This window comes from Tenrec ecaudatus, chromosome 16 (genome assembly GCF_050624435.1).
Source record: "Tenrec ecaudatus isolate mTenEca1 chromosome 16, mTenEca1.hap1, whole genome shotgun sequence".
Taxonomy (NCBI): Eukaryota; Metazoa; Chordata; class Mammalia; order Afrosoricida; family Tenrecidae; genus Tenrec; species Tenrec ecaudatus.
This window is the reverse complement of record NC_134545.1, coordinates 105,202,065-105,213,980: the sequence shown is the minus strand read 5'-3', so window position 1 is coordinate 105,213,980 and position 11,916 is coordinate 105,202,065. Positions and strand designations below refer to the sequence as shown.

At 56.1% G+C, this 11,916-nt stretch overlaps 1 protein-coding gene across 1 annotated transcript in view; it reads right to left on the bottom strand.

The window, feature by feature from the left end:
• Positions 1-300: 300 nt before the first annotated feature.
• Positions 301-11,916, bottom strand: part of HTRA1 (HtrA serine peptidase 1) — a 73,867-nt gene continuing 62,251 nt past the window's right edge. The window contains exons 4-9 of the mRNA XM_075534480.1: positions 9,577-9,771; positions 8,675-8,707; positions 6,969-7,083; positions 5,490-5,547; positions 3,258-3,353; positions 301-1,005 (exon numbers count right to left, since the gene is read on the bottom strand). Coding sequence (XP_075390595.1) covers positions 837-1,005; positions 3,258-3,353; positions 5,490-5,547; positions 6,969-7,083; positions 8,675-8,707; positions 9,577-9,771 — 666 coding nt within the window. The 3' untranslated portion in view covers positions 301-836. The remainder of the gene's footprint in view (positions 1,006-3,257; positions 3,354-5,489; positions 5,548-6,968; positions 7,084-8,674; positions 8,708-9,576; positions 9,772-11,916) is intronic.

Here is an 11,916-nt window from a genome sequence, read left to right as displayed (position 1 = left end):
TCCCTCCATGTTTCCATCTGACGTAATCATCCTCTATTTTTGCCCAAGGCCAACATTTGCATAACAACCTGGTCTTTGGAACCTCATCCTGTCGATAAGCAAGGAGGTACGGGTGTCATGAGAACGTCGACACATTGTGAAACAATGTAACCAATGCCACTGAACAATGTGTGTGGTTATCTTAAGTGGAAACTTCATTCCTGGTATAAAAACTTTCACCCAGAACACAATAAACCATGGCTAAGAAAGAAAACTGCCACCAGGCTTTTGACGAGAGAGGAAAGGACGCGGGCCAGGGAATGAGGTATAAACAAGTATTTTAATAGCTCAAACTCAAGGCCATTGCTCTCCCAGATCCTCAGAGACTCCAAATCAGGGCAACTCTGGCCTCGAGGGAAGCTGTCGTCCACCTGCACAGGGTCTCCACCCCTCAACCTCCTCTGGAGAAAGCAGACACCCACCCTGTATTGTTCTGGCTACATGAGCCACCCACGTCTCCTGTCATTGGTGTTAGTGGGGCTGAATCGGTGTCTCCCTGATAGAAGGAGACCAGGACTGACTGTCTAAGCAGGGGGCAGACCTAGCTGGCAAGAAAAGCACACTGCATACATAGGTTACGGGGGGAGAGAGGCCTCTGCTGGCGGAGCTGCAGTATTACATGGGTTTTGCCTGCAAACTATCGGGAAGGGTTCCGTTGGCCAAGAGGATCTCCAAGGAACAACAAAATACATGGTGGCCACAGGTCCTGGGCGGCCTGCGCCACCGGCCCAGAGTCGTGGTGTGTCGTCCACCGGACGGTCTCCAAGGGAAACATGAAGTCCAGCTCATGCCTCTGCCTAGGTGTCGATTTCTTCGGGGACCACCGTAATCACAACGTCTTCGTTGCCCCTGCGGACCACCATGTTCAGGGGGCTTTCCTTTTTGATGATGTCACTGACGTCACTGGCGGAGACCACCGACTGTCCGTTGATGCTGATTATGACATCGTTTTCCTTGAGGCCACCGCTGCAACACAAAGGGACACAGGATTGTCATGAGTCAGCGCCTGCCAGCAAAGATCTGACCCCAACAGGCTGGGCAGCATCTCCCGGCTCAGAGCAGGCCAGCCTGGGTGGGGGGGGGGGGAGCAGCGACGTGAAATGCTTTGAACCCCACTGCAGCTGGCTGTTTCCCTTGGAGATACTTAGGTAAAAAAATCACCCCTTGTATCAAGTGTAGGGTGATGCCAGATTTACCCCAAGGATGCACCATGCACCAGCCTGGTATGGGTCCAGTCAAGGTGTTTGTGAGCAGTGAGTAGGCAGAGTGGTTCCTACAGGGATGGGCAGGCTACTTCTGAAATGAGACCCTTCCTCGCTTGGGGACTTGCCTCCTGTGTATGACAGCATCAGCTACGATGCCTTCATGGTCTAGGACAGAGATCAGCACACATTCCCCAGACAGGACCAGAGAGTAAATAGCTAAAGGTCTCTTCTGTAAGTACTCAGCTCAGCCACTGCAGCGTCAAGTCAGCCAGAGACGGAATGCTTGCAAACAAACAGGTGTGGCTGTGTGCCGATGCCACGTGACTGTGACTTATGGACACAGAAATTTGAAGACCACATTCAGAGGAGCCCTGGTGGCACAGTGGTTATAAGCTGGACTGTGGCCAATAAGGTCAGCGGTTCAAAACCACCAGCAGCCCCTCAGGAGAAAGATGGGGCTTTCTGCTCCCATAAAGAGCTACAGTCTCTGAAACTCACAGGGCCATTCATTCTACCCTGTCCTATAGGGTCTCTATGAGTCAGTATTGACTTGATGGCAGAGTTATGCCATTTTCATGGACAGCACAGTAGAATTCTACTGTTGATTTTTCCCCAACTGTTTAAAGATTGTGAAAACTGTTCTTAGCTTGTGCTCTGCACCAAAGCAGATGAGGGCCAGGGCCAGCCCCCAGAGAGCAAGGTTTGACCTCCTGGTCTAGAGCTAATGGTCAACTCGTTTCCACGAGTCCTTGCCGACACAGCAACCCAGCTGTACAGGGTTGTCAATGCCTGGGTTTGTTTGTTTTGTTTTTAAGTAGTTCCCAAGGCCTTTCTTCCAAGGCACTTCTGGCCAGACTAGAACTTCCAACCTTAATGTTAGCAGCCAAGCTAACTGCCAAGTCACTGTGCCGCCCAAGGGCTCTGGTCTATCATGACTCTCAGCACATGAAGTCAGTACCGGTTACAGACATTGAGTCATGGCCAAACCTCTTGTGATGACTTTTGATACTACCCTTGAGTTGTTTTTCTACAGACTTTACAGGTGGGGGCTGACAGCCACATAATTAGAGAAGTGGGTTAGGCGTTGGGCTGCTGTCAGGTCATTGGTTCAAACTCACCAGCTTCTCTGCGGAAAACAGATGAAGCTCTCCACCCCCGCAGAGTTTTCATTCCCGAATCCCATATAGCGTGGTTCTGATCAGCATCAACTCAATGGCAGTGGATTTGGTTTGGGTTGGGCAGGAGGAGGGAACAGCCTAACACTGGATCTGAACCCTAGGGTGGAACCAATTCTCAAAGGCCCCAGGGACCCTGCTAAACCCAGGCCCGCTTCGCCCAGAGACACACAGTGGGTCCGCCTCTCTCAGAGACACTCAGTGGGTCTGCTACTTCTCTTGGCACTTGAATGTGGTAAAGAGAGGCCCTTAGTTGCTGCTGTTATTTTCCATTCAGTGCTTTAGTTTGAGAAGTTAGGAATTCCCAATGGGGCGGGTGAAAACAGGACTGGTTCTGAACAGTTCTGCTTGGCTGACAATTTGCAAGGTCTGTTCCCCCAAACAAAAGCCATGTAGTACATGGGACCAACTCTGTCTGTAGACAGTTAACACTGTGCGTGCATGTGTGTGTGTGTGTGTGTGTGTGTGTGTGTGTGTGTGTCAAAGCTCTCCACATCAAAATAATGCTCCTTTTAAGCAACTGCAACAGAGAAGCCGGGGCTAGCATGCTTTGCTTCCAATTCCAGCATGCGAGGATGCTCTGGGGAGTCCGTGTATTGGCCCCTCTGCCACCGGGCTGGATCACACAGGACAAATCCTTGGGAAGCGGGGCCTGAACTGAACCCATCAGCTGGACCTGGTCAGCAGGACTCGACAAAAGATGCCCCACCACCCCGCTGCGTGCTCAGGGGCCAACCCAACCACCTGAGCGAATGGAAAACCAACACTGCTCCCTGCTTCCACCACTCCCCTGGGAAACACACGGGTATCAGGAAAGGGGGGCACCCCTCAAACTCACGCTTCTGCAGGGGTGTCAGGAATGACTTCAATGATGTATGCTCCCGAGAGCACGTCTGGGAAGTCTCGATGATGATCCTTCAGCTCTTTGGCTTTGCTGCTCGGGAGAAACGGCGCCCGTGGTAATGAGCATTGCGTAACCACGGGCCTCCCTCGGCTTAGCTACAGGGCCACTCACCCCATTTCCCTGCCTGCCCCCCACTTCTACTGCATAGCTCCTCCAAAAGCCTGGATTCTGCCCCACAAGATCGCCTGGCTAGTAGAATCAGAGATTGATGGGGTGATGGCTTTAGGAGAGATGCTTTGCCAATCTTCTGAATGAATTAATAGTAGCTCCCACATACAAGCCATGGTACTTCCAATCACCTCCCAGGTGTGTGGAAGCTAGACAATGAATGAACTTGGAAGACCAAAGAGAAATGGAGGCACTTGAATTAAGGTGTTGGTGAAAATTATTGGAAACACTATGGACTGCCAAAAGAACCAACCAATCTGTCTTGGAAGAAGTACGGCCAGAGTGCTCCTCAGAGACAAGGATGTGGTCAAGGACACTTTGGAGATGTGGTCAGGAGAGGCCGGCGCCTGGAGAAGGACTTTGTGCTTGCTAAAGCAGAGGGTCGTGGAAAAGGAGTGAGATTCCCCCTCCAGGGAGGCGGAGGGACACCGTGGCTGCAGCATAGCCACCATGGTGCATGGGGCGCAGGGCTGGACAGCTTGGGGTCTGTGGTACGTCCGTCCGCTATGAGTCAGGCGGACTCGATGGCACAGAGGGGACTCATCAGCACTTAACAACACTTCACAGGGTGACACGGTATCATGATTGGCCCGGTCGTGAATCCAACCCCTGCTGATTTCCAGCAGTGTAATTGTAGGCGATTGCTCCAACTCTGTGTCTTAGCTTTATGCCTGCAAAGTGGGGCTCCGTTTGGATCAGTTGGATCGTATCGGCCCTACACCTGACCCAGTGCTCGGTGTGGAGCAGCCACATGACAATCTCTGGTCAATGTCAAGGTGACTCGTGAGCATTTTCTCCCCTCACTGATCCGAGCCAGGGTCCACGTGGATTCGCCAGGACCCATGCCCACTGTCCTCCTGGTGGAGAAGCAGCCAAGGCACCAGTAGTTCAAGGGGTCCCCATGCCGTGGTCACCAGCCAGGGAAGTCACAGAGCTGAGACAAGAACCAGGGAGCTGGACCCCGGGCCCGTACTTTCCCTTTGCGCTTCTTTCTCTTGTTCCCAAACATATCTCGGTCTTGGCAAATCACCACTCATGGGCTGTGTCTAAAATAAGTTCCTGCACGTGCTGCCTGTCCGTGCTTCTTCTGGCGTGCGACGGCATGTCCCATCATGCCCTGAGTTACCAGCTCTCGTGAGAAGACACCGCTCTGGTTTTCATCAGTGATAAAAACACCCGCATGTCCGGAGCCTGCCAGGTGCATGTTGTCACTTCTACCCACTCTTCCTCACATGGGGCCTGACTGACGGGGCCTGTCCCCAGGGCTGCAGCCCAAACGCCAGAGCTCAGGGCAGGCGGACCCCTCCCAGAGTGTGGCCTTCAATTGAACAGGGGACCAAAGGAAGGCCAGAGTGGGGCCGAGGCCTCTGAGAGGGCGTGTTTGTGGAAATCGGTAGCTGTCTCAAAAGGAAAACAACACCAGGTCAAGCGGCCCCTCAAAACGTGACCCCTAGACTCACCCTCACTCAGCAATTTCCCTCCTAGAGATTCGGCCCCAGGGGCTGGAAGCTAGGACAGGGTCAGAGTGCCCAGCACCACCCCTCACACAGCCCAGGGGCAGAGCCCGTAAAGGAGCGGTGGATACGCAACACGTGGCACGGCCGGACCTCGGGGTCTTTAGTCCACCAGAGAAAGGCAGTCAGTCCAGCCCACGCCGTGACCTGAACGGCGCCGGAGAGCATTGTGCTCGGTGAGAGAGGAGCGCAGCTTGCAGGATTCCATTAAAATAGGGGCCCCCAGAAAGGACAAATCTACCGAGACAACAAATAGATTCGCTGCCAGGGGCACAGGAGGGAAGGGAACAGGAGTGATGGTGAGCGGGTTCGGGGCTTTCCAGGGGTTGATGAGGTGGTCGGTGGTACTGCCTGGGTGATGGCACCGATGAAGGGCAACTGGCACATGGTGGGGTCTGAGAGTTGCCCTGCAGTGGGGGCAGCGAGAGCCTTCTGAGGGGAGTAGATCTGGGTACAGACCCCGAGCCTCACCCGCCTCACCCACCTGGTCGTGAGTGACATCATGCGGATGCCGATGTACCTCTTCTTGGTGACGGTTTTACCTGGCGTGATGACAAAGGAACAACAGAGTGGGGTTGGGGAGTAGAGGGGGGCGGTATCGACAGACACACCCAAGAGTCGGAGTCACAGGGAAAGGTTCAACTCATAGTCCTGACCTCTGGCCCCTGGGGGATCTTGGGAGAGCCCGTCATTTCAATGATGGGCCCCACTCCTAGGAGGGGTCCCTGGGCCCTCGGTGTCTCCTCCTCAAGTCCGACCCATCCCTATGCCGGAACCATGCCCTGAGTAGCTGGGATGGAACCCCTGCTCCCCACCTTCATGCCCACCCCCAGCTCAGAGCCACCGGAGTCTATTGGCCAGATGTCAGAGAGAACCTCTTAGTTGGCATCCACCCATTCCCTCTGGTCCACTCTCCACCTAGCACCCAGAGTGGCCCTCCAAAGACGTCCATCAGATCTCAGTGTGGTTAAAAGGCCACCAGGCCCCCTTACCTTGGACCGCTTGGGCCCTCGATCTGCTCCTCCAATCCCTGCTGCCCTCAGCCCCGCTCTGTCCCACCCTCACGTATGTGACCGCACACTCAGTGTCCTTGGTCACTCTCGGCTCCTAGTAGCACTGAGCTAATGTTTCCCTAGTGATTCTGAACCTGCATTCCTCGTCTACTCCGCCCCCCCACCCGCTGGCCTGCTGGTTCTGTCCTCCTCAGGCCTCCACGACCACACTGTCTCTACTCCCGACCCCCATCACTCCCACCCCCACCATCCAGTGTCACTGCAGTGGTGGCTTTTGCCCATCGTCTATTGCCTGGTGCTCAGGGTGGAATATAAAAGTCACACGTGCAAGCATCCCTGGGGTCCCGTGTCCAGCTGACCTCGCTCCTGGCTCCGAGCAGCCGCTGAGAGTGACTGAGCAGTCTGGATATGGGTCTCAGCAAGTGCCCGGTGATCCCCTGAGAGGACATGCCCCAATAATTAAGCGGCCTGAGGTTTGGCAATCATCAAGGATCTGTCTGGCATGTCTGAGATACAGATTTCCTGATCACAGGCCCCAGTCAAATGCCTGCAACCCAAGGACACGGCGACAGCTTGGCTGACCTTCCTCACTGCTGGCCAATCGCCTCCAAGTCAGAGTGACCCTACGGGACGGAGCAGAACACCCTCGGAGGATGTCGAAGGCTGGGAATCTTAAAGGAAGCTGACCACCACATCTGTCATAGAATCAAAGCCTCTGCCAAGTTCACGGCCAACGACTTGATTGGAACTCATAGCAACCTTATAGGACAGAGTAGAGCTGCTCCCTGGGGTTTCCGAGGCTGTCGATCTTTACGGGAGCAGGAAGCCTCATCTTTCTCCAGTGAATCAGCTGGGGGTGTCATTTCTTCCTTCCCTGGGTCCCTGAGGGGCGTCCAAGGCTCAGGCCTGACACTCTCGAATCCCATGCCGCTGTGTGCCCCCATCCTTACCCTTGGCCTGTCTGTCGTGGGACTCCGTGAGGAACTTCTTGATTTTATCCGACGGGATGGCAAAGGAGATTCCAGCGGTCACTTTCAGAGTGTTGATTCCAATCACTTCACCATCCTGCAAGACGAGAGGACACATGGCTTACCAACACCTGAAGCCGCCTGAAAGACAGACGTCCAAGGAGAAGGGAGAATCTGAATGTGGTCTGAACTTTCCTGGAGAGGGGTTGGGTCAGGAGCTGGGAGAATCAAGCGCCCTCCCCCCCAGCACAAGCCATCTGCACCTAAATAACCAAACAAACAAACAAACCCTCTGCCAGTGAGTCGATGCTGACTCACAGCGACCTTAACGCACAGGGTAGACTTGCCCCTGTGAGTTTCTGAGATGACTCTTGGAGGGAGTAGAAAGCCCATCTTTCTCCCTCGGAGGGGCTGGTGGTTTCGAACTGCTGACGAAGAGACCACAACCCAACTCAGAACCACAATGCCACCAGGGCTCCCAGGCCACCTGAGCAGCATCCAATAAAGACACAGGTGCTCACTGCTCCCACCAGGGTCTGCTGGTGCTATTTGGTGCCATCCAGCCGGCCACTGACCAGAGAGAGCCCGGTGATGGGGTAGAGCTGCCCCAGGGCTTCAGAGGCTGCCATCTTTTATGGGCCCAGGTCACCAGGTCTTTCTCCCAAACGCCACCGGCTGGGCTGTCTGCTGATCTCTCGGACCACTGTGCTGCCCGGGCTCTCTGCATTTCTGACATCTTGGTGGCCCCCAAGCTCAGCCAGGCCTCTCAACACCGTCTGTCTTCCCTGCTTTCCCCATTTCCAGACAGCGCCAGACCAGTCTGCTGATACTGGGAGGAACCTTCGGAACGCTTGGAAGAGCCCGAGCTCCTCACCAGGAATGCAGTCTCTCTCAGCGGAAGTCCCCATGGACATGCTGGGGTCAGGGACCAGGGGTGGAGGTGGGGGGCGCAGAGCAGGTAGCACCCCCCCCCCTCCAGGCTTCCTCAGCTCAGTCAGAGGGGCTTTAAAATCAGAGGAAGGGGGCCCGCAGGGTGTCCCTGGATCCCACGGTGACAGTCAGGAGGCATAGACACACGACAAGTCCCTCCCCACACAGTTGCCTGAGGCACTGGCTTTCCGTCCCTGGACACCAGCCACATTCCAAGAGTTGCCGCCCGGGGCAGCTGAGTCCAGCGCGTGTCTGGCTAAAGAGGATTCCGGTTTATTATCTGGACATGCCACCCCGCCCCGAGCCCGCCCCTACCCAGAATGCTTCAGGTCCAAGACTGCGTGTTCTGTATACAAGTCGTTCCATGTGGAATCAAGTGGCAGCTTTATGGGCTGTGAAAACCCACGCCGTGCCCCAGCCATGCGCTCAGGGGCCTGGGCAAGAGAAAGTGGGTGGTGGAACCCACAGAGCCGGGGCCAGCTACACTCCTGCCACCTCCCACGAGACCAAGCCCACCCCCCACCCCCAGCCCCATTATGCCTGGTGCAGCCCAGGCCTGTGGGATGGCATGGCCTCTGCGGCCCCCAGTGCCCACCGGCTGCTCCTTTCCACCCTCTGCCCCTGCCTGCCTCATGGGGGCACCTGCGAGAGGCCCGATGAGGCAGCAGGGTGCTGCTGTCAGTGAGTGTCTGGAAGCCACAGGCAGACGGGCACGGGCACACGGAGATGGGGAGACGCGGAAGCCAGGCGGGCCTTACCAGGTTCACCAGCGGTCCTCCTGAGTTTCCATACTGGAAGGAAGCAGAGTGGGAAAGTTAGGGCCTTCTATCGGTCCTCATACAAGGCTGGACCAGCTACCTCCTACCTGGTCCATTTGGGGGCGTGATGCCTGGAGTGGGGGGACTGATTCTTTCCCAGAGACCCCTTCCTGCCTGCCAACCTACTATGTTGCTAGAAAAGAGGCCCTTAAACATGTCATAAGGGGTTTTGGTTTTTGGTGGGCTTTTTTTTTTTGCAATGATTGGCTGCCTGAAGACCCCGAACTCCACACACGCACATACACACACACGCACATACACACACATTCTCACATGCTCACTCAGTCACACTCTCGCATACACACACTCACACATTCACACAAATACACACTAACACACATACACCCCCCACACACAGACATACACACTCACAGCACAGACACACATTCTCACTCACAGTCACTGTCACATATACACATACACAGATACATACATACATACTCACACTACATACACACATAAACACACATACAGTCACACATACCTATAACACACATACCTACACTCACACATACACACACATTCACACACATAGTCTCACACACACACACACACATACATACTCACCACGTACACACACTCACACATTCACTCAGTCACACTGTCATATACACTCACACACGCACATATTCACACATACACACACATTTATATACACTCACACTCAGTCACACACTCACTAAAACACACACACTCAAGGCCCCCTTTAACGGCACGCCCAGTGGTGGCCAACTGGTGACGAATGGAGCCCAGCCTACCTGGCTTTGCACACGCCCCCTTGGAACCAAGCCTAGTCCCCCCACCTCCCACCTCCTGTCCCTGCCCGGCTGGCAGCGGCTCACGTTGATGATGGCGTCCGTCTGGATGTAGTCCATGTCCGAGTTCCGCAGCCCCAGCTCCCTGCCACCTCGCTGGGTGGTGCTGACGATGCCGGTGGTGACGGTGTTTTGCAGGGAAAACGGGCTTCCGATGGCAACCACAAACTCCCCTGGCCGCAGCTCTGAGGAGCGGCCCAGCAGCAGGACAGGCAGCTTGCTCTGTGAACACAGGGCCACCCCAGACACTGGTTAGCTCAGCCACATGCACCCATGCAGAGCCCGGAGCACCACGCCGGCCACTGACCGCTCCCAAGGACAGGCCTGCCCAAGGGCCCAGCCATGCCACCCTTCCCAGTTCTGGGCAATGACGACAGCAGAAAACACTCACCGCTCACCAGAAGGTTAGAGGCTTATGTCCCCCCCAGAGGCACTTGGGAAGAAAAGCCAACGTCAGGTGTAAAAGATCAGCCCCTGAGTACCCGGGAGAGCACCCACTGTGGGGCCATGCCTGTGCCAGGTGGGCGATCAACAGCGGGAGGCATGTATGGGGGTGAAAGCAAGCCACCCAAGACGCCGAGATGCAAGACCTCATAAACAGGCTGCTGCCGCTTGCCTGCGGAGGCCTCAGCCAACCACCCGTGCCCAGACTGGGCGGCAACTAGCCGGACGCCCTGGCTCCCAAGGTCTGGTGAAGGCCCAGATAAGTGGGGACTATACTTCAAAACACAGCAGGACCAAATAAAGCCAGCACAGGAATACGTGGGCCTTCCCCATGCCATAGGTGGTGGCTTCAGACACTAAACCTACACACACACACACACACACACACACACACACACACGACCTCTTTCCTTCCCTCCCAAGTGCCTGCAGCCATTGTTTGTGGGCCAAGGAAGCAGCTGCCCTGAACAACACCGGCTGGACCCAGCCCTCCTGTGACTGCAGCCCAAGAGCCCCATGGCCACCTCCCTGAGAAAGGAAGAGGCGAGCTGGCGGGGTGGGAGCCGGTGATTCTTTGAGCCTTCCTTTGCCTGGAATAAAGCTCAAGAAGTGCCCGCCTATAAGGAGAGGAAGCCCAGATGGAAGGCACAGGGTGGCCTAAGCAGCCCGCATTTACAGCTGGGACTGCTGAGCCCAGGCTGGCTGGGCTGTGTACATCCCTGGCCTCTAGATACGCCCCCCTCCCAATCAGGAAGCTGCTGAGGATAGCAACTCAAGGAGGGGATGAAATATAAGGACGGGGCCCTTTGGGGGCTTGAAGGTGCATCCCCCTGACTACAGAGGCGTGGAGGCCCCATGGACCCATGGTCAGGGCTGCAGACTCGGGTCCAGGCTGTTGGCCTGAGATGACCACCACGCTGAACTTGAGTTTCTTCATTTGTGAGACAGGACCTGACAGAGCCCCTCTCTGTGGCCTCCAGTGAGAATTTAACCTGTGAAATGATCGGGGTGAATGTGTAGTGTGTTTTTCAAAGCAGGTGATGGTCCGCTGGACTGAGCCCCGGGAAGACCCTCCCATGTCCAAGCTGAGTTGTCAGCCAGTCAGCCCTTTCTTCTGAGGCACCTTGGCAGTAGGCATTGACCTTTGCCCCATCCAAGGATCCCAGCACTGGTAGTGCAGGCTATGCAAACCCCAAGCGTGAAACCCACCAACGAAGCCCCACAAGGTGGTCTGTGCCTGCCAGCCCTGCCCCCTGGGAGAGGACTGGGTGGAGCCTTTCTCCCGGTGTGACCCTTCCTTCCCCTCCGGGCCATCTGAGGCCAGGGTGCGGGGACGCTGGAGCTCGGCACCACCCGTCCATAGCCCGGGCGAGCTCCGGGCATGGTGTGTCCACCTGGGCCCATGCCAGCAGCCGAGGAGCCAGCAATGACTTCATCCACAGAAGCATGTGGGGGGAGGCAGGGCTGGTATGCACTGCGGCCCGCTCAGCAGGCATCCACCAAACACACGCCATCTTTCGGGGCCAGACTGGCTGGAGCGAGGGCCACTGAGGCTTACAGAGTTGGACCCAAGCCTGGGAGGAGTTGGGGTAGGGGTGGGTGGGGGGGAAGCCAGGGCTAAGCAGATTGGCTCCTGGGCCAAGCCAGCTAGGCGACCTAGCTAGCCAACTTGCTCTTCAACAACCTCAGGCCAAACAGAGCACAGGCCTGACCCACGCGGGCCATGCCCCAGCTGGGAACCACATCAGAAAGCCCCTGGCAGAGCTCACGGTGGGGATCTTAATGAGTGCCTTGCTCATTGACAACTCCTTCCTCCACCACCCTCCACCACCCCCGACCACCACCCGGGCCCCCAGGATGGTAGCCAGAGTCGTGGGCCAGGAACGGGAGCGCAGGGGTCTCCCCACGGTCACCACGAAAGGA